At 37.2% G+C, this 23,968-nt stretch overlaps 1 protein-coding gene across 3 annotated transcripts in view; it reads right to left on the bottom strand.

Annotated features, from left to right (window-relative positions):
- Positions 1-1,108: 1,108 nt before the first annotated feature.
- The window catches only part of GABRA4 (gamma-aminobutyric acid type A receptor subunit alpha4), a 63,809-nt gene continuing 40,949 nt past the window's right edge, over positions 1,109-23,968 (bottom strand). The window contains exons 9-10 of one of the 3 annotated variants that reach the window (XM_070505952.1): positions 5,383-5,503; positions 3,447-3,584 (exon numbers count right to left, since the gene is read on the bottom strand). In XM_070505952.1, the coding sequence (XP_070362053.1) occupies positions 5,429-5,503 (75 nt within the window). In that variant the 3' untranslated portion in view covers positions 3,447-3,584; positions 5,383-5,428. Of the gene's footprint in view, positions 3,585-5,382; positions 5,504-10,405; positions 10,924-23,968 lie in introns of those variants that run through there. The other 2 variants (XM_014857139.3, XM_070505953.1) reach the window with 2 other exon arrangements.

The following is a 23,968-nucleotide window of genomic DNA, read 5'->3' as shown; positions in this document are numbered from 1 at the left end:
AAATTTTTTATGTATTGCTTGAAACGTGGCCGTTGCTAAGGTGAGGTGATTGAAAAATGACCTTTCAAAGTTCATTCCTGCCCTGTGCTTTTATCTCTGTCACTAACTTGTCTATGATTCATTTCCATCTGTAAAAGAGAGTGACTCTACTCTCTGCCTACTCCAATTCAAGATATATCAGGTCCAATTTAAAATACATATTACTCAAATACTCCGTATATACACAAATGCAAGTCATTTTTAACTGTGGATTAATCACGTAAACACATAATTATACCTAGTAATGCCTGCAGGAAATTGGAAGTAATTATGTGGCAGTTAGTAGCCAACTTGGAGTTGAAAGCTACAATATAGACAGTGGTACTGAATAAAACAATTCTGAATTTCAACTTAAAAGCTAGAGACATACAAAGGTACCATTCTCAGCCAGAATTCTGCTTCTTCTTCACAAATTACCAGGACTTTGGGCTCTCCTGACTCTGGTGAGATTGTCTAACGGAGAAAAGTGATTGGTTCTTCACAAAAGTGTTTTGTTTAATGTAGCTCTGAGTTATTAGAATGATAGAAATGGTGACCAAAATAAAAAGTTTAGCCTTGAATTAATTTAATGGAATTCAGTCAGAGCAAACAAACTATGCATTATTATTATTATTAACATTGTGTACAAATGAAATAATTCCTTTAAGTACAAATGATTAGACTTTCCTGTCAATTTATCCTTCAAGTTAACACTTAAGAATCCTTATTAATTTTATCCTTTCTCTTTTTTTGGCTACCTGACTTATTTTAAAATCTTCTTCATATACAAAGGTAAGAAAAAAACTAGAAGTTCACCTGGATGTCTGGTCTACAAATCTAAGATCACTTATTTTTATCACGTTAAAATCTGCAAAATTTATAGGAGAAGAATTTCTTTTAAAAAAGGAAACCAATCAAATATTTCTTAAGAATAGGCAATAGATAAGCAAGGAGTATGTCCCTTAGCAAATAAATAAGGTCATTTCATTGGAATAATGAGTGATTACTGTTTCCAACCACAGTTTCAAGCATTGTCCTCAAGGCTAGAAATCTACTCACATTCATGAAATAACTAATGATAAGCTTTTTTGTACAAGTACTTTTTATTAAATATATACATAGTACAAATTCTACTGGGCCTCATATTACTGGCATCAATTTGTAAGTAAGGGGTTTGGATTGGATGATTTCTAAAGCCTCTTTCAGCCTTAAAATTATCCATTCTAGGAAATACCTAGAGAGCTAGCCAAGAAGGAGTTCTCAGATATGACTCACAATTGGTATTTGCACATTTTACAATTCTCATAAACAACCATTTCAAGGTAATGCAATAACTGAAAAATTAATGCCAGTTAATTAATATCATTTCTTCTTTAAAAAATAAGAGATCCTGTTTGCAAGGTGGCCATTTCTATCAAATGTTCCCCCAAACATCCAGAACACATTAATTGACACACCCAGATCAGGAAGAGAGAAGTACAGAAGAAAAATCTGGAAGCAACACAACAGAAAAACCAGACTTAGATACAGCAGCATAAGACAGCTGCAAGAAATTCAATTAAGTTGTTAAGCCTACCTAATGAAAAAGAAAAGTCAGGACATGAAAATTCTGATAAATTGCATAACACCGTCAGTGGTATCCTACCCCTTGGCTATGATTTTTTTCTTTACTCCATTTCTTTGCTGCTCTTTTAATTTTAAAAAACTCATCTTAGTTATGAAACTGTATGAAAACTGCCCCAAAATAAACACAGAACTGCCCAGAAATATGGAACTATGGACACAAAAACTCCCCTGAGGTTAGCATTTCACCAGCTAATACAGATCTATGTTTGGAAAAGCATCAAAAAGGCCTTGTATTGAGTTCCTAACTCTAATGATTCTGTGATTCAGTTCAAATTCTATTCTCTGATGCGATCAAATTTGAGACAGGTAATCTATAAGGTCTTACTGTGCCCAGATTTCTACTTTCAGGTACGTAGTACTTTTCATGTAGAGGACAATCTATAACACATTTTCATTACATTTTGAAGTCAATTCCTGAAGTTATGCTAAAGTATACTTATCTCAAAGGTGGCTATGTGAACAATATACTTGTTATCCTCTATCAGGATAGTAGAAACAAATATTTTGAATATGTTGTCAGACTCTAAATAAATTTCCTCCATTAAAGAATGCAACGTCCTCTGCTAGTTTATGGTTTGTTAGCATGCATTGGCTGTTCTACTATTTAGGTAATATTGTAGGTAAGGGTGAAAGAGCTTTCCTAGAGAGACAGTTCTAGCACAGTGCCTGGAACATGGTAGGCTCTGGATAACTATATGTTGAAAGAATACATAACTGAATGAACTACTGTCAAAAAGAAGTCACACAATGAGTTAAACTTTGGCTCAAAGCACAAATTTTCAAGTCAACTGTTAAGTCCTGTTTGGCCAACATATGACAGGGAACACATTTCCCCTGGTCTCTGTCTTTGTTTTTGATGCAGCAGAGGTTTCACTCTATTGGTCAGTATTTGTTTTGTTCCATTTTCCCTTCTGAAAATGTTTCATTTAACAGGGAAAGTCCTTTTCTTGCAGATACTAAGAGAATCTCCAAAGGTCACTGCATATAATATCCGATAAACAATTCTGATTAAGGGCAGTGCCACTGGGAAATTTATGGTGGCTGGTTGATATTCATAGAGTATATTAAAAAAAAGTCTGTTTTCAAATTTCAGTGCATAAATATGCACTGAGTAACTCTAATAGCCCTATTTCTCTCGTCCCAACTTTCCAGGATGGTCTGTATTCTGTCTAATTTGAGTACTGAATTGATTCTATTTAAATCATCTTTCTGAAATGAAAGATGGCTCACTTTCTCTTCACTGAGGAATTAATTAACTCTCCCAAAAACTGGCTGGAATTTTTTAAATGGAAAAATTACGTAGAATTTTTATTTTAGTAAAGAATAATTGTTTATCTTTAAAAACATTTAAAAAGACATTCTGCATTAAGTTCATCATCTTTTAGGAAACTACTATCACAACAAAATCACATTAGACTTTCTGATTTTTCCATAGTGTCCTTCGATAAATAAACAACCCAATAGACCATGTTAAATGCCCCAAATGTTACTGGAAAGAGAATGCGGGCATATTTATCTATTTTACTTGCGCCAGATCCAGAAGGTGGTGGAGCAGAGGCAGGAGTAGTGGCTGACAACTTCCCAGAAGCCCCTCTAGTATTAACTGTGGTCTTAATTCGCTCCAGTCTTGATCCAAACACGCGGTGAGTAGAAGCAGATCCAACTGAAGCTTGTCGGGGCACATACCCAGTTCTACTAGGCGCAGAAGAGGTTGCAGATGGAAGTGCTCTTGCCGCAGATATCGTTTCAGCTGCACTTGCATGGCTGAACGGGTTTGGACTGGAAGCTAACTGAGACTGCAGTGTGGCTTCCGAGGATCCTTGAACAACTGTGGAAGATTTGCTTGAATGGTTTCCCACCTCAGTTCTGTTGCCACCATCAGATGCAGAGTGGACCAGGGCATTTGTTCTTTTTCTCATGTTCAGATTGGCATTTATGTTCTGAAAAGGTATATTAACAATTATATTTGCTATGTAATTTTATGTGGGTTTATACAAAATTTAAAGGGATTAAATAATTAAAATTAGTTGCTTCTATAAAATAAACCTTTATTAACATGCTATAGCTACTCAGCTTGACCTAACTAAAAAAAAAGTATATATTTGAAACTCTGAATCAAAAGTATTCTATTTCTAAATAAAATCCATTCTTGTAAATAATTAAAGTTTAAATCTATAGAAAGAAAATGAGGCTTTTAGCACTATAAACTAGAGTTACACTTGATTTTGTTTCAGGAGTTCATGATGAGAGCTGTACAACTTCTTTGCTCAGTCTTATTATAAATAATATTCTGTGATATAGTGCATACATTTCATTGAGTCTTGTATATGTTTGTTTTATAAACAGGAAGAACTGTACCTACTCTTGTGCACCGAATAACAATAACAATCATCCATATGTGCATGACATTCCTTAAAAAGGAAAAAATAAAACTCCAAAAGTTAGTTTTTGGGGGGGGGGGGAGGAAGATTAGCCCTGAGCTAACATCTGCCGCCAATCCTCCTCTTTTTTGCTAAGGAAGACTAGCCCTGGGCTAATATCCATGCCTCTCTTCCTCTACTTTATGTGTGGGACTCCTGCCACTCGTGACGTGACAAGTGGTGCGTAGGTCTGCCCCCAAAATCCGAACTGACGAACCCCGAGCTGCCAAAGCGGAACTGGTGAACTAAACTGCTGTGTCACTGGGCCGGCTAAAGTTTTAATTTCCAAATTCCTGGGATTTATTTTCATAATCTTACATACGCAATCATATACATTATTATAAAAGCTATAAATCCGAATGCAGTTTAGTTTTTCACAATTAATAGCGAAAATATAAAGGAAAACTAATTTTAAATAAAATGTTATATTAGACATATAAGCACCATCCTCATTTCATTGCATAAATATGTGAGTTCAAACTATTTACCAATAAAGAGCATTTAAATCAAAATGGAAATCACTATTTTCCATCAAATTATTTTATGTGTAGAACAAGTCTACATTTGAATACAGATGCATGGTAAACATTAAAATTAATTCTCCTTACATCTTGACAGGCATGATAAATAACTGTATAGCCAACTATAGCTTGCCCACTCTAATGAAGGAAAGCAATTGCTCAAATGATTCCTAAAATAGTCATGTCTGTCTTTAGAATATACTATTTTTTGGAACGATTTTTCCTCCTTAATTATGTTTAAGTTATATTAAGAGCACACTGTAATTACTTTCTATATCCTCTCCCCCTCCCATTTCATAGAATAAAAGGTGGGTGAGGAGGTGGAGAAATAGACGAGAGAGAGAGGGGAAGAAGAACAGCTCACAAGTGGGTGATTAGAAGGAGCCAGTCTACAAGAAATTTCACAGATGATACTATATACAATTAGTTGAGTGCTCACTTTATAGAAAATGTTTATCCTACTAATATAACCTTTTTTCAATACCACACTCATCAAGCAGATTGAAAGTATTCAATCCATATCTCATTTACAGTCGTGCATCGCTTAATGATGGGAATACATTCTGAGAAATGTGTCATTAGGCAATTTTGCGGTTATGCGAACATCATAGTGTGTACTTAGACAAACCTAGATGGCATAGCCTACTACTCACTTAGGCTATATGGTACTAATCTTATGGGACCACCATCATATATGCGGTCTGTCATGGACCAAAACATTCTTATGCGGTGCATGACTGTCCTTGTGAATTATGACTTCAAGTTCGCTCGGAGTAGAGAAAGAAAAAAAGCCTCACAAAATGCAGAGCCAAAGCAGGATCTGAGAGGTTTAGAAAGTATTCTTCATGTCAGCCTGGCGTATTCTTCTAAGCAGGTTGCAGATGAACTCATGAGAAATTGTAGTCTAACATATGGCACCTAATTTTGGTGGAGAAAATTGAAACCAAAATTGACATCAACCTAAAAGCTAAAGGTACCATTATTTACCCAGCACTTTTCCTCTACAAAGTGCATTGTAAACATCACAATTAATTCTCAGATTTTGAGTCTTTTTTTACAGAAAAGGATAATGGTCAATTTATTAGCATTAGTTCTAAAATGTTATACACATGGAGAACAATATAAAGAAGGATAAGGTATATCCACAACATTTAAAGAGTGTACATTGTCATCGGCAAGATAATATGCACACCCACACATGATACAATAAAACATATAACAAAAAGTAAAAAATAATGAAAGGTTAGACTGTGGCAAAATGCTATATATACTAAGAAGAGAAAAGAAGAGAGAAATAAAGGACCAATTGGACAAGCAGGAGAGAAATATATTTTTTCAAATATAATCTGATATTGGCATACTGCCTTCTTCCACCAAGTTAGGTTACTCGTAATCTTTAGAAATCTGTATCTTTCATAAGACTAAATTAAGGATTGGAGACTTCCAGTTTTGGCTAAAATGGAGTAACGGGGACTGAATTTACTCCCCTGCATGAAATGACCAAAAACACTGGAAAAAATATGTGAAACAACTGTTTTTTGAAGACACTGGGCATTAGACAACATAGACCACAATCACTGAGAGAGAGGAAACAAACTTGAGAGAACTTCCATGATGTGGTACAGGAAAGAAGAATCCAAGAAAAATCTGACAGATTCTCTAAATTGAGGAGATGCAGCTGAAAATCTGGGGAAATCAAGGTGGCTAGAGTTCATAGTAAAAAGTAACAGGATAGCGAATGCTGAAAAAGAGAGAACTCCACAAATCTGGAGAGTCCGTATTGAGTATTTTGCTAAGCACAGCAGTTTATGAGTATGAGGTAACTACCCAAGGCCACAAAAAGAACCACCTGAAAGGATTACAAGAAACAGTGCCCAGCAAAAACAGGAATAGTGCATGTTTTCACCAGCCAGACTGGAAAATCTCAACATTCATATAGCATTTGGCAGAGTACTCAGAGTGACCTTACCTCAGTAATACGGAATAATTAGCCCCAAACATTGCTCTAGTCCTGCCTAAGGAATTTTAAAAGTAAGACCTGAAAGGATGAAACTAACTCTAAGTAACTTAACTGCACCCCAGAAGAAAGCCCAAGAGCATTTATAGGACGCTGTCTTCTTTCCCTTCAGAAAAGTATCCTTCTGGAACTTCCTGAAATCTCAACTGTGAATCATGTGCTATATGGTTGATTGAATACAAAAATGGCACCAATTCATCTTCATGACCCTGGTAATCTAAGTTTTCCATTCCTCTCTCATCAAGAGATGAAGTCTATTTCCCTTCAGGCTTCCATATGACTATCTTTGGCCAACAGTATGTGATGGAAGTGATGCTGTGTCATTTCCAAGCCTTAGCCTTAAGAGTCTTGAGACTTAAGAGAGCAGCTTGCTTCTGCTCTCTCTCAAAACAGTGCCACCAACACCACAAGAACAAGTTTGGGTTAGCCTGCTGGAGCGATCCTTTGGAGCAGAGTCAGTCATCCCAGTGAGGCTAGCCTAGATCACCCAATGGCTAGCTAACCACTATACACATGTGTTTGTCTCAACTAAGAGACAATGAACTGTCCAGTCAAGCCTAATCAAGATCAACAAAACTTCCCAGTTGACTCATAGACTTGACAGCAAAAATAAATGTTTATTGTATGCCACTGATGTTTTTTCGTTGCTTGTTTACAGTATTATTGTGCACTAGATAACACAGACAGACCAATTAAATCAAGGGTCCTAACAGGAGGTATTTCCAAACTTCTTCTGAGGGGAAGTTCCTCAGACATTCCAGGATAATTAGAAGACTAGCCTGCCCAGAATACATTGAAGACCATTAGGGGACCCTGTTGCCTAACCCCACACACTAACTGAAGGACCAAGATATTTTGCCCTTTATAGTCCCATTCTTAAAGAATAACAACATTTTAAGACTGGGAGAGATTTCAGTGATCAATTTATTCCAGCTCCTCATTTGATAGTAGAGGAAAATAAGAGCAGAAAGATTACAACCGGCTGGAAGTCATACAGAGAGTTACTGACCAAGTGTCCTGCCATGTCAGACAGCCTCTTAATGCACAAATGTGGAGGAGGCATTAAAGAACTTAATAAACTACACCTATCTATTTGAGTCAGTCAAGTGTTTGTAATAGTCGAGTATATTGTTAAAAAAATTATTCAAGACTTGGACATCAGAAACGAGTACAGCATGTCCTTTCAATGTTGTAATGAAGCATTGTTGACAAGTCCACCCAAGGATTATTAAGCCTCTAGGGCAATTTACTTGTGTTTGATTTTGCTATTTAATATTGGATTTGAGCCCAAAGCCTGTGAAGTTACATGTTAGGTTGTAGATTCCTGTCCAGCAAAAAAGATCACCAAAAGTTACAGTTTTCTTGCCCTGTAGGATATCAACCTCTTCTGTATCTAATCTAGAAATCTTCTTCTAGTATTTCTTTTTCTAAAAAATTGCTACTTATACTCAATCCTTAAAAAGATTTTGAGCCAGTTTTACCATTTAAGTGATTCCCTCATTAATTAAGTGAACAAAACTTTGACATACATCCATTCTGTATTTGTATGAGTCATGTTTTTGATGTTTTGAAAATTATATTCTGATGACATCTACCATTAGACAAGTAATCAGTTATCAAAGAAATGTAAGCACAGACTTGAAGAACATGCCTGGAGAAAAAAGTGATCCCAAGCCAAAGAGAGAGAGTCAGTCTAAAGTGATTGGAAAAAAGAATCAATGAAGCAAGAGATGTTATGAAAATGGAGGGAGCAGGATGCAATGTGCTACTAGGATTACCATGTGAAAACAAAGATCAGGTCTTTTTATTCTCAGTTTAAAACCATTAGTGAACTTCTGGAGTATAAAGACTCATTCATGATTGTAAGAAAACGCACACAGCAGGCACCTACTTCATTTTTTAATAAATTTCATTTAAATGGATATAGTACAGAATCAAGATTTTCTTCAAATTAAAGAAATTAAAAAGAAAGTGTCAAAAACTTTTTATCTGACCTCCAGATGACTAGTTTTTCATTTACGGGGCAGATTTCTAGAATATAGCAGATAGTGCCTAAGGGGTATAAGTTATCTTGACTCAATCCCAAGTCTGACTAAGAATGCCTAAGAAGTCTCAATACTCTCTGTATAGAGCCTACATAAAGGAAAGCAGAATTAGACTGACTTGACGCTTAAATCTTTGCTCTCTGCCAAGCAGCCAAATGACGTTCAAGTTATTTTGTACTGATGTCTCAAGGTCTACTATGTAAAAAGTAGTTGTCATTTTCCATGATGACAAACCACAAAAGGATTGAGAAATCCACTGACCTACCTGGCACAGGACTCATTAGGAGCAATATTCACAAAGCTTTCAAGTTTTGGAACAACTAATGTGTCAGTCAGAGTGATGTAAAGTTTTATACAGAGTTCAGAGACTTGAGTGGCTCCATCAGTATTCAGCAGACACACAGTGGTAACAAACAAGAAAAGCACCTAAGCTTCATTTGAATTTTAAAAAATGATTTAGCTTGGAATCATTTTGTCATTAGTCACAATAGCCCAAAGCAAGGAAACTGGTGGGACAGAGATGCAAGGTGGCAGCTTCAGACATTACCAACAAATTAACGCAGCAACAGGCAAACAGGAGCAAATCCAAGCAATTCGTCAATCACAGCTGTGATCTGACACAATTTCTAAAGAAATATTATCAACTACAAAAAGAAAATCCATCTCAACTTATTACTCTAGCAGCAATGAGATAAAGTGACTAAGGGGAGATTTGCAGAATGCAAACTACGTTCATATTGCTTGCTTGAGAAGCTAATGAAGTTTAATAAAATGTAATGTAACCCTTCTAAATTAAAAACAAACAAGGCTAATAATGAACAAGTTTATCTTCTAGAATATCAATGAGCCACATACTGAAAAAAAAAAATCCAATAATGTAAAGACATTTATTTAAGCCCATTCTGACAGGGCTTCAGGGATTAGCCACACATCTTATTCAATAAGGAAATAAACAAGTATGGTAGAGCAGCTGAAACTAAACCCCAAGGTAATGATTTACTGAGGGCTATCAGCAGTGTTTTTAGAAAATGCTACTGCATGGAAATGAAAAACATCCCCTCCAAATAAACAAGCTAAGTTTTTCATAAATAGTTACCAAGGGACTCTATCAAACATGCAGCAACAAAATGTAGTAATGAAAATGCTGAGGTCCCTATTTATTGTATTTCATTTCCTCCCAATGTTAGCATTTAATTCAATGTTTGTATTTCCATAAGCTATAGAAATATTACTTTCAATATCAGGCACTGGGATAAAAATTTATGTCTTCAATTTGGAATTACCAGAGAATAAGATCTTAAAGAATTCATTCATTTTGTCTTTATATATTGAGAAGTTGAAAGTTTAAAATACTAGGATTTCTTGAAGATACGCGATTTTGTGGTTAGTTTTGTTTCATAGTGATTCCTAGTGCTTCTTTTTATTGCCCAATGCTCTGTATATTAAATATATGGACCTAGTAGAGGAAATCTCTTTGTCGGAGTCTTTGGTAGTCGGAGCAGAAGTTCTCAGCTTAATCAAGCAGATTTGACCAGAATGCTACCTGGAATTGTTCCAGGAGATGTGTTCACCAGTGCTGCCAACATAACCCTGGAGAGCGTGGATGGCAAAGGGCACCCCACTCACTTTCACCAAATGCAAACACTAAACTGGATGAATCTCTTGTTGTTCAATAAGGAAAAGCAGCATTATAGTCAGTCTAACCGTTTATAAGAATAACCTGGGAGCTAGTCAAAAACTCAGTCTCAGGCCCTGTTTGCAGGAAATCTTATTTATTAGTTATGCTATTGCCAGTCATCACAATTAGAAATCAGAAATTGGGAAACATTGACTAAATAGTTAGGTCTGTGGGCCTCCAAATCAGACAGACTTGGGCTCAAATACTGAATTTGCCATTTACTAGCTCTGAGATATCTGGCAAGTTATTTAACCTCTTGAAACTTCAAGGTCCTTGCTAAATCAGGAGTAATAACGGCACCTTCCTCATAATGATAAATAAAACAATGCATATAAGGCACTTAATATCCAGCACATGGTAGGCATCAAATGAATGTTATGTAGAAACAATCCAGCAGAAGGAAGATAAAAAAATTCTGCCTCCAAAAGAAAAAGGTACATCACTCATAAGTAAATCATTACAGGAAACAAAATTTTAGAAGATATTTTCTATATTTATATAAAAATATGGCCACTATTTCTAATAATCAGAAAGATAGAGGACCACTGAAGCAAAGGACAGCCTATGGTGAAGTCGGCCATGGAAAGGATCTTGCTGGCTGAAATGAGAAATAAATACAAGGAAATATAAAATGCAACAGCAATATTAAAATACATATCGGACATAGTAAAGGTGAGAATTAACACTACAGTAAGTCCAATAGCTTGTGGTGTAAGACAAATATAAAAAACTCTTCTTGGAAAAAATAGCAATAGCAACAGCAGCAACAATGGTTAACTTTTATGGAACGGTTCTTCTGTACCTGGCACTCAGCTAACAGGCTTTTAACTAACTGGCTACCACAACCATATGTCATGTTCCATGTAGGAAAAACTATAGCCATGAGTATTTCAACATCCAAAAAAGTCGTGGGTTATAGAAACAGGGCATCTCGTGCATTATTACATCTGATCACTTGTCTCTCTGGGACTTTACAACTATCGGTGAAGTCGAGAAACTGGTAATTAGGGAAACAGCAAAGACTGGAGGAACTGTTGTAATCCAACCAGCAGGATGGTATTCACACCTCATTATGCTATGAAAAGACATACTCAGAACATTGGCTCACAATTAGAACTTTGGCAACCCAGCTTGGCTGGCCCACTTTCTAAATATAACGGAATATTAAAAAGAATTGTATCTGTGGATATATTGGTCTGGCACTCTAGTATCACTCTTTGTCTTTTAGCTCTTATTTCAATTACAGTAGTCAAAAGGTGCCAGCCCCAGTGGTCTAGTGGTTAAGAATTGGCAACAAACCTCGTGGGTTTGTTTCCTGGTCAGGGAACCACACCACCCCTCTGTCAGTTATCATACTGTGGCGGCTGCATGTTGCTGTGATGCTGAAAGCTATGCCACCAGTATTTCAAATATCAGCAGGGTCACCCATGGTGGACAGGTTTCAGCAGAGCTTCCAGACTAAGACAGACTAGGAAGAAAGACCTGGCCACTCATTTCCAAAAAAACTGGCCATGGAAACTCTATGAACAGCAGCATAGCATTGTCTGATACAGCGCTGGAAGGTGAGAGGATGGGGAAAAAAGACTAGGTAGTGTTCCACTCTGCTGTACACAGGGTCACTAGGAGTCAGAATCAGCTCCACAGCACTAACAACAACAAGGTCAAAAGGACTTTCTTCCACGTTTAAATTGGAAGCAGGAAATGGATCAACAAAGGGCCTCAGACCAGGGATAGTACAAGGCAACAAATGTTAAAGAAGGTAAAAACTAGAAACATTAAGAGGTTTTAATCATTGCTATGGATTGAATTGTGTCCCCTCAAAATTCACCCGTTGAGGTCCTAATCCGCCATGTGACTGTATTAGAGATTGGGTCTTCAAGGAGGTGATGAAGCTTAAATGAGGTCATAAGGATGGAGCCCTGATCAGTCAGAACTAGTATCTTTATAAATGAGGAAAAGACACCAGAGAGCTCTTTCTCTGTGTCATATGAGGACACAGCAAGAAGAAGGCAGCGGTCTACAAGCTGGAAACAGAGCTCTCAGCAGAAACCAAACCTGTCAGAATTTTGATCTTGGATTTTCTAGCCTCTAGAAGTATGAGAAAATAAATTTCTGTCACTTAAGCCATCCAATCTATATTATTTGTTATGGCAGCTTGAACAGACTAAGAAAACCATCTAACTTCAATAAAAGTAAATTTAAAACATACACATTTTAAGATGTCTAAATAGCAAATGTTAACTAACCTTTTCATGGGGGAAAAAATAAACAAAACCTAAACAAACTTGCAGCTCTCTCTTTTCAGATATTTTCTTTGTCTTTAGTCTGTTCTCTCTTGTCCATTGAGTGAGTATACTTTTCTGATAACCCCAAATCCTACGTAGAGTTAAGATACAAGATACAAGTGACATTGAGATGCATTTGATAAGAATTAAGGACTGATTTCTTTGTAAATCTTCTAGTTGTCCTTGATGAATGAAAATACCTTCATATCCACCAGAGGGCATCTACATCCTCTTCTTAAACTGTCCAAGTTGCCTAGATATAAGATCCCTCCATGTTACCTCCTGAGTTCTTTTCAGCTCCTCTTCACAGAAATCAGAGGAATTCAGTTAATAGGGGCTTATTTAACTTTCTAGCTTAGACTTAGTCCAGATTATTCTTTAACTATCCAATATTTTCCCCGAAATAATTTTGCCTCCTTTCAGATTATGACTCTTATGTGTGACTGTGTGTGTGTGTGTGCGTGTATGTGTATTTGTCATGGATTTCATGTATTTGTTTAAAATCATTAATAACATAATTTATAACTTTTCTTTTTCACACTTTATATTAAGAATATTTTTTAACCCTTACAAGTAAATTTAATATATGTAGATATCTGATAAACATTGAAAAAGAAATCTCACTAGGGTTTTCAATTCCTAACTTGGGTGTCCAAATAAATTCATTTTCTTTTAAGCATCCACATCATCCTATGGAAATGACTTGCTTTAGCTTCAAAATATTCATAAAATCACATTAGAACTTAGAAAACATTTGGACAATACTTTTTTCTTAATGTAGATTTGATATGATTTGATTATAATGAAATTGTGCTATGATAAATAGCCATCCAGAAAGATTTGGGTCCATGCCAACCTTATAAGAGGCTGGCATGGCACACAGTCTGAGTCACAATTTTATCTGCATGAGCAAAGGCAACAGAGGCACTGTCTCAAAAGCAATAATTTATCAAGACCAGATTCTCAGTATACTTCTCCTGGGGGGAAAATTCCAAAGCTCAAGCCCTATCAGCCATATCCCTTTGTAAAATCATGGCTATGCAGTGTAAGGAAGCCTTTGGTGAGCCAAGAACTTTACCTAAAGCAGGATGAACTTCTTTAGAAAATATGAGACAATGTTCGCCTATTGAATCTAAACATTTATAATAGCTTTAATAAATTTATTTTTAGGAAAAAAAGCTCAAGCTCCATGCTCTGTCTCTGGTGGAGGTGAGTAACAGAAGATCCACAGTTGAGCTCAGAAGTTATAAAGGATTTATTAAATGCATTGATTCACTCCATGAATTCGTTCATTTAACAAATATGTATTGAGTGTCTAACTTTTCAAGTTATTTTGCTGGTCATTGGGAGTATAGAGGTAAAAAAAAAATACAGTCCTTGCACTTCTCCCAGGAACTGTAAAAAAATTATGATAATCAATAAATGCTATAAAGGAATTAGGGAGTACATTACCTAGCCTGATTACTGGGAAAGCCTCTTTGTAACAGCAACACATAAGCTAAAACTTTAGGGATGAGTAAGGCTTAACCAGGTGAAAGAGGGACTTGGGAGGGAGGGAAGAAAGTTTCTGGTGGTAGTAGGAATAATTTTTAAAGATTTCTCTCAGTGGTACAAGGATAAGGAAGGCCAATAAGCTTCCTTGTCAATTAAAATTTGGGATCACTTGAGGATGTTCTAAAATCTTCCTTTTCTTTTCTTACACATATTCTTTTGAAATGGACAAGTAAGGCAATACTTTACATTCAGGGGTTCCTCTAGCATAATTACTGTCTGATACTAGCACTTGCTAGACAGAAATCTTGAATCTCCATCAACATTTCAACAATACATGGAGCACTAACTATGGACCAAGCACTACACTAAACGACTTTCACAAATAACCTCACATATTACCTGCAACCACCCAGGAGATAGTATTAATATTTTAATTTTTCCAATGAGGACACTGAATCTTAAAAAAGTTTGGTACTGGGCCGGCCCAGTGGCGCAGCAGTTAAGTTTGACGTTCCACTTCCGCGGCCTGCGGTTCACCAGTTTGGATCCCGGGTGCAGACGTGGCACCACTTGGCAAGCCATGCTGTGGCAGGAGTCCCACATATAAAATAGAGGAAGATGGGCACGGATGTTAGCTCAGGGCCAGTCTTCCTTAGCAAAAAGAGGAGGATTGGCGGCAGATGTTAGCTCAGGGCTAATCCTCTTTAAAAAAAAAAAAAAGTTGGGTACTTCTCCTAAGGTCAGACAATTAACATGGGTTAGAGTCAGGATTTTAATCCCAAACCCACACTTTCAACCACTTCAGGAAGCTTCCTACAACGGCCAGCACTTACGTTAATGAAAGCAAAAGAAAGAGGAAAACAATTTACCTGAAACATGTCCACAACAACCCAAACAAGGTAAATGACATTTATAAACAGCTTGGGTTTTCAGATTTGGGTTTGATTTACATTTATTTAGTTTCTATGATAAACTAAACGCTGTACTATTTGACCCACATTGCCCCACAAAAAAATCTTCCTCTGATTAACCTTCCTTTCCAGTATATCTGAAAGTGGTTCTAGAGTTTTTACGGATGGCTTCCGCTCCCATTCTTCCTAATCTTCTTTCTACTCCTTTAGTGCCTCTTTGTCATAAATTGCTTATAGATATTACTTTGGATCCTAGATAGCCTCTACATTCAGGCCTAAGTAAATATCTATAAATAGGTCCACATTTAGATGATTTGTTCTACAGAAAACTTTATCTTAACAACAAATGCAATCTAGCTGAGAAAAGTGTTTTTTTAAATTGAAGAAGCCTTCTCTTCTAGCTGTTTTAAATATGAATCAACATCACCACTTAAAATTTGCATCTTCTATATGATACAAAATATTTTCATGGTGTTCTTCTGCAAAAGGAAAGCAGTGCCCCAACTTTCTTCCACAAACTTTACCTTAAGTTTGAATACAGCACTTTCAAAAGATGTTTAAAAATTTGCTATTCAAATATATGGTAAAACTGAAACATTCTTCCCTCTGGTTTATAAGACATTGCAACTTCAATTTTAATTGTAACCCATGGAAGATATCAATGAAAGCACTATCTCTAGTTTCTGACTTGAGAATGATTGTTCAAACATGTAATTATCTACAAAATAGTTTTAAAAAGTTAATGAAGTTCAGGAAAGCATGTGCCAAATTACGTATAAAGTAAATGCGTGTACACACGTGTATGTAGCCGAAGAGGACTCATGAAGCCCTCTATTGGGTAGGCTCTTGTATTTTCAAAATCAATTTCCTTCCCTAGTCTTTACGAACAGAAGCACAGTCAATTGGTCATAAAGCATATGTTGAATTATCCTGTTAACACAACTCATTATAAATCTACTCCATCTACAGTAAAACAGCACGTTAAGTCAGCAGAACAAATCGATATTCTACCACGACACCAGTTGGTAGCTCTTACATTGTCAAACAGACAACCCCCCAAATAGCTGAAGCCATTTCGGTTTTTTCTAGGAAATAATTTGACTTGTCCTGAGGACTAAGTGCCATCCTATCAACGACAGTATCCAATGGGGCATTATCCAAACCATTCAACCTTTAACAAGGCTCTTATGCTGAAACAGCTGTTCACCCAAAATGAAAATTTTAAAACTTTCTCTGAAGCCTAGATAATCTTACTTGAGCTAGAAAATAAGGTATTAGACTATTCTGCATGTTCTACCACTTTATGACAAGAGAGTCAATTTTGCACTTCAGTAAAGGCAGATTGCAAATTTAGCATAAATTAAATCAGTAGCTGAGTTGCAATTTATGGCAAACGGCTCATCAGCACATTAACATGTGCCACCAAGATAACCACTTTAGCCAAGCAGGCCAGAAACTAGACGACAAATATCTGGTTGGCAGCAAGGGAAATGTGCCCTCTACGAACATCTGTAAGATGAATCTTAAAACCAAAAGCTACAAATATCTGTTTTCACTATCATTCTTATATAGCAGTATATTAGTAGTTACAAACCAAATTCAGAACCATAGGTTCTGAAATCAGGTAGATTCAAGATCTGGATTCTGCTAAACACCAGCTGTGTCACTTTGGGGAAATTATTTAGCCTCTCTGTTCTGGGTAAAATTAGGATAATAACGATGACTACTTAGAGTTACTGATGGAGTAGTATCCGTAAAGCACTTAACAGACTGCCTAGGATATAGTAAGTGATCAATAATTGTTAAATAATATTATCATATTGTTATCAGTTCATATTCCAAGGTAGATATGTAACTAATCTCTGTGAAGTAAAATATTACTATAGAAGTTTTCATTATTTCTGTACTCAGAAATACACTGTATTTTTCAACAGAACTAAATGTTAAATGAATACTATAACTATGCACCTCAAAAAATGTTGGAAATATATGAAAACCCAACATTTTGTGATCTGCTCAAAATTCATCTTACTTCCTATTCTAGGTGGAGACAATCAGCTCCATTCCTTGGAGTAATGCTAAGAATTAGCTAAAATCCAACTTTCCCAGATCTGCCAATCGTAGAAAAAGATGATTAAGGGCTCCCATTTAAAAGGTTTCCTTCTGGCTGATGGATGCTTGAAGAGAGGCATAAAATCAAGAATCCTGTGGATATTGTTCACTTAGATATATTAGCAATTTAAAAAATATTTGCACTTTCTCAACATATAGTGGACCAAAATTTCTCTCAAGTTATAAAGAAACAAATGAAAATATCAACTCCTCAGACTTTTGACTCCTTCCAGCTACTACTCTCTGTCAGTGCCTGTTTGGTCAAAAATTGTCTACACTTACTGATTCCACTTCTTCATCTGTCACTTACTCTTCAACTCATTGTTATTTTATCTCCTCTCCCATCTTTCCCTTGAAATTCTTTGAAGATTATTCCAATAGGCATTTTTTAGAAGATGTCTTACTTACTGTCTCAGCAGCATCTAATATGTTGATCACTTCTTCCTTAAATTTTTTCAATAAATTTCACAGTCTAGTAATGTTCCTCTTACCTTTTTCAGTCGCCAGTGTGAGATGCTCTTCCTCTAACTAATCCTAAAATGTTATCTTTCCATAGGGTTCAACTCTCAGACATTTCCATTTTCTCAATCTTCAGGTGAATAAACCTGTCCAGTGGCTTGTATTATCATCTTTATATTAACATCATAAATCAGTGTCTACTTCTCAAATTTTTCTCAAAACTGTAGACCCATGTATATAGCAGAACGTCATTCAAATGTACTAGAGGCATACCAAACTTTTAATTTATTCATTCATTCTTCCACTCATTTATTCATTCAATTTTTCAACAAATATTTATTGAGTGCCTATTTATATGTCAGGCACTGTTCTTGGCTCTGGTGATACAAAAGTTGAGGGAAAGTCCTAAATTCCTACCCTATGGAACTTACATTCTTGCTCATGTCCACAGTCCAACTTATGTACAAATTCATTTGTATTCAATGAACCCAATATATTTATCCAAATAAATACATCCCTCCTGCTGTATTCTAGATCTTAAGGACTAGCACGCTATCCAGCTATCCAGCTAGCTTTCCAAGCCACAAAACTCCAGCTATTCTTGCCTCCTTCTGCGTTGTTCTTTTCCACTCAACTTCCTCAGTACTTTTCCAGTCTACCTCTTTTTCTCCACAGCCACTGTAAAGGCAAGCAACATTTCTCATTTGGCTACTGCACAGGCTATTAACATTCTCAGACCTAACATCCTTATGAACCTTCCCTCTCTACTCTCCACTAAAATAATATTCATGCATTGTAAATCTCATATTACTTTCTTGCTTACATTCTTTCAGTTGGCACTCTATTGTCTTCAGGAAGAAATAAACCCACCTATATGGCATAACATTCTACATGATCTGGGTCCTGCCTCCCAATCCAGGCTCATCTCTCTTTTATTCCCAAACCCTCCTCTTAACCATTCCAGGTACCATAGTGTAGCATGTGCTGTCAGTGCCTGGTCCCTATTCATTTGGTTTACCCAGGATGTTACTCCAGACAGGCTGATTGCCTACTGTCTTTGTCTGCCTAAGGGGTGCTCTGGCTACAGCAGCTTGACCGGAGCGGGGAAGAGGAAAGTGCAAGAAAGTTGATACCCCCCTGAGTAAACCTAATCAACACGAGTTAAGAGTTGGTAAATAAGTACTCTTACTTCTTTGCCACCCAGTGGGGCAGTTCTGAGGTGTGTTCCACACATACCCTGGGAGAGTCTCTACAATGATGAGCACACAGTGGTAAATCTGCTCATTAATCATACCTTATTGGATTTTCTTTCTTTCCACCTCACTTCCTTCACAGCACTTGGGATCATCTCAAAAATAAATTGCTTGCACACACATCCTTGCAACAGAGTCTGCTTTTGGGGTAACCCAGTGAAAACACCTGGATTCTGCCAGGACGTCTTCATTTAGTTCTACAAGTATGAGCTGTATTGTCTTGCTTCTGGGTCTCTGCACACTCTCCTCTCACTGCCTTCTTTCCTCCAACTTCTTTGCCTCTCTCTTATGTTTTCTAAGATAGTAGTCAGCCATTGCTTCCTCTGAGTAGTTTAACCTGACACCCCCACAACCCTCATCAGAATCCTCCACCACAGAAACTCTAATCGGGACTGTTATGTCTTCAAACAGCATCCTTTGCTTTTTCCTAGCCTAGCATGTAGCATGCTGTGTGCATGCCCCTCCCAACTGTGAATGTCTTTAGGGTTGCAACAGTATCTCATGGTTTTCCTTTCCCCACTGACTAGCACCATACCAAGCATGAAGAAGTATTCAAAAAAATAAGTCGAATGAATAAATAATAAATAAAGGAGGAGAAAACTGCATTGAAATAAATCATCAACAAAATCATTCCCTCCTGGACAATCAAAACAGCAAAAATGAGTTTCACACAATGTGTCTCAGGAGATAAGTAGCTGGCAAAGCTGTAGAGCCCAAAGCGGTGCATTTAAATCCACTTGAAAACCAGATAACAGTCATTTATTCTATCCAGATGATGCTTCCTGGGCCACTGCACTAGTTAATGGACTGTTTAATGAGTCAATCCTGAAATATTAATTGATAACCAGAATTAAATGCTTTTCCTCTCCTATTTCATACATCTGTCTGTTTAAAAGTATGACTGAATGATTGCTACAGAGCAGAAGAGAGTCACCTCCTGGATCAACCTCCACCTTCCTCTCGTCCTCTGCTGCTACACAGGAAAGGCATGAGGCTATGGACACCATCCTGCCTCTCTAGGAGCAAAGTGGTGAGAAACATGAGCCTCTCCTTCTTCATACTGCTTGGAACACGTAGCCAGTGGCTGAAATAGCTTGTTTAACAAGAACTGGATTTTGCTTCTCAATCACAGTTCTAACGCTATCAGTTATTGAAAAGCTGATTTTCAAAGCACACACTGGAACAGCTTTTCTGTACAGCTGCAATGCTATTTAAATCTTTCATGAATATATCCACAAACCCAAGAAAATTCTAAGCTGAAATATTGTTCTTAGAGAGGACAAAGTAAAATAAGACCCTACGGGGGAAAATCCAGGAAGCAAAATCTGGTCATTAATTTTAATATTGAAAATACAAAATCAGGCATATAGCTTCTTCTCCTCTCAGCAAGAAGAACACCTGTAACCATTATTTGGAAGGTCAGCCTAGAAGGCTCTTTCGTGAGACTCTTTGGAGGACAATAGCCATCTGCCTTACAGTCATTCTTTCATAGACACCAGAAATGTGGATAAAGGCCCCACCTTCTGCTGTGATGAGGTTAGAAGTGGACATAGAATAAGCTAAAAGCAACGCTTTGGGGACACTAAACAGATCAATGGGAGGCAAGATCATCTTGGAAACAACTGACTGTTGAGCCCAAGTTTATGCTCCTGAGTAAACCTCAAGTCCTTGCCTCCAGCATTATTGTGGAAGAATTCCCAGCAGCCCATTGGTGATCCTGACAACACTGATGTCACGCTTTAATCTCACATAACCAGCCATATCATTTTCCTGCTGTGATCAGCAGTCCCGTTCTCCTGTTCAGGCTGCCTTTGTAGCATTTTATAATATTGATACTTCTTTGAATCTCATCAAAGTGGAAACTTTTAGACTCTAGCCAGCTACATTGCAACCTGAGTTTCCTTCATTTGAGACATTCAATTTCACCAAATTACCTACCAAATGAAATTATATTGAGCATGAGTCACTATTATAAATATTTTGGAGCTATTCACTTGGAGGCTGTTGATGAAAACAAGCTGACTATACCTAAGCAAGGTCACTGAAATCACTGACCAAAGAGAGGCCATGATGAGAACCGCTTGGTGCCCGATCAAGTATTGTGTAGCCCTGTGGCTCATTTCCACTCCCAATATAATCGCTCCCAATATAATAGGCTCTCCCACCTGGGTCTAAATGAATGCTTACTAAATTGTTGATTCACTTCAAATAAAGAAATGCCACAATATCCCATGGATATGACAGGATGATGGTAAGACTTAAGGCAAAGAGTCTACAAAGCCTCAACACCTAGCACAATGCTTAGCACAAGTTAGATACTCAATAAATATTTGTTGAATGAACAGATAAATGAACATGTATAAGCTGATATCCTGATGTTTATGAAAGACTTACTAAACACCAGTGCATTGAAACTTCCACACAAATGTCTTGAGTAATCATTTGACCACAAAGCATGAATGAAAAGCTCAGCAGGGCCAAAGAAAATTTGGATCTAATCCATATTCTAAAGCATTGTGGAATTAATAAATGAAAATTTAATGCCATTTTGAGTTCTACTTATGCTGTGGAAGCCTGCTGGTCTGTTGGTTTTAAAATACTTTGCCAGTATACTAAAATCAGAACTCTTTTTCTCATGTTGTTCTTTCCTTTGTTTCCATAGGAAACTGTGACTTCCAGGCATCCAACATGACACAACGTAGATTGCCAAATTGCATGCCACCCTGCAGTTGCCAAGGAGATAATGTATGTCATTCCCACAAATAACATGTTGCTCATGCCTTCATTTCCTTTATCTAGCTTTTTAAGATATTCTTCCCCTGAACTGAATTCAGATAATGTTCACTGTGAACTGATGGAAACATTCCTTTTTTAAAAAATGTGTTTACCCCATTCCCCCAAGGCACTTGATCGCATCACACACACCGTCTGTGGAAAGTCTGAGCATATTTTATGCCGATTTTGGAATGTGTGATTCAGCAGTTTTCAGTGAAAATAAAATGCATCCTGAATTCTGTCTGCTTACATTCTAAGTAAAGGCCCAATTAAATCCACACCTGGCACTAGCATCTTCCAGTGTAAAATGGCCTACGATAAAAGCAGCTGCACTCAGTTGAATTTACATGGGAGGAAAGGGAAGGAAAGGAGTAAGTAAGCAAAGGAGGGAAAGATGAAAGATGGATGAACAGATGGAATGAAGGAAGGAAGGGAAGAAGAGGGGGAGGAAAGTAGGGAAACACATTTATGGAGCACCTATCGTATTCCAGATTAAATATCTGTAAAATGAACAAACAGAATTAGAGAGATTAAGATCTTGGCTGACATTATCCCACTAGCAAAAGGTAGAGTCAGTATTTGAACTCAAGTATGTTTGACTAAGCATGTGTTTTCCAGTTATCTAGTGCTGCATAACAGATCATCCCAAATGATCATGGTTTTAAGCAACAGCAATCATTTTAACATTATCTTCCATGAGTTCGGAGATTGAACTCAGCTAAGCAGCTCTCACTTAGCATCTCTCGTGTGGTTTCAGTCAGAGTGGCTAGCACTGGAGTCACGCTGAAGGTGTCCTCTCTCACATGTGTGGCAGTTGATACTTCTGCCCTCAGCCAGAATACCCTACCTATGGTCTCTCCGTGTGGTCTAGGATTCCTTACAGCATGCTGGCTGGGTCCAAGTAAGGGGTCTCAAGAGAGTCAGCCTCAAAGTCATATAGCATCACTTCTACTGTGGTCACAAGCCCACCCAGATTCAGGGTGAGGAAGCACCGACTCCACCTCACATTGTAAGAAATGCAGGTGGGATGGCCAGTGGGGGAGGGGTCTTATTGCAGCCATCTTGAAAAATGTTTTGTGTCACAACATATTTTTTGCAACATCCAATAATATCTCAAACAGCCCGAGATCCAGCTTCACAGGCTCTCTATCTTTGGTGGAGTAATTGGGGAGGGAATAGTTAAAATGATCAGTCTAAAAAGAGGAATGCAGCAGTTTTTAATGGAAGCTTGATGAATTGTCAAAAAACTGAACACTGAAATTAAACTTTGGAATGAGTTTCTGATTAAATTTTTTGTGCGCTTAACAGAATCCCTTTTTACTCATGCATTGTCAATTTTAAAGCATCCAGATATCATAATAACTAACTTTGCACTAAAACTATATTTTTAGCATATTCATATATAAGTTAGCACTAAATAATTTTACCAAAAAGTGCTTTTACCTAATTTAGCTTTTTGGCTCTTTTGCTACTGGGATAAATGGGAGTTTCCCACATGAATCACAGGTATACCTGCTCGGTATGGAGCATGCATATGTGGAAATAGTAGCACCAAATGAATGACTCTTACAAGAGGAAACATGGCCCAGTTGGAGTTATGTTCTTGTCATCATACTCTATCACTTACCATCAATATATTAGGAGGCTTTTGGCTGGTGTCTATTTTCTCAGCACTCTAAAATTGTTCTAACTGAATCTAGCTAGGCATAGACCGTGAACCCATCCAGCTGATCTGCAACAGCCATAAGACCTCCACTGAACATCCAATTTGTACTTTAACCACTAAAATAATCACATTTGTTTATCCTCTGGAAATCTATCAATCTATCATCATAAATAAAGAGAATCTCAGCCAGAAAATAGGATATTAATGACATGAAGAAAGAACACCATGGAGTAAACACAATAATCAGATTGTGGAGAGCATTCTAACTGAGAAAGAACATTATGATGAGCTGGTGAAAAAGCAACAACAAATCCCATCTCATTGCTTGCCTTGCTGAGACTATATGATTGTGCTCACTCTACTGTGTTGGCAGATTGGTCTGGAATAAACATACACAACGTTCACATTCACTGTAGCTATTTCTGAGATGAACAGCTCTATAATGAATCAGGCTATACTACACAGTGCTAAATCAGGTCCACCAAGCAGAGAACCCAAATCCCAACAATAGCAGTGTTCTATCCAGAATGTGACAATTAGATTTGTACCTCTTCTTTCCCAATCCAAGCCTGGCATCTATTCTCCTTCAGGCCAACGCATATGATGAAAGTTTAGGATATCCTCAATTAGGGCTTCATAACCACACACAAAAAACTCTAAAGTTTGAAGCGCTTAGGTAACACACGAG

This window comes from Equus asinus, chromosome 3 (genome assembly GCF_041296235.1).
Source record: "Equus asinus isolate D_3611 breed Donkey chromosome 3, EquAss-T2T_v2, whole genome shotgun sequence".
Lineage (NCBI taxonomy): Eukaryota > Metazoa > Chordata > Mammalia > Perissodactyla > Equidae > Equus > Equus asinus.
Note: the sequence above shows the minus strand (reverse complement) of the source record. Positions and strands in the feature narration are given on the sequence as shown.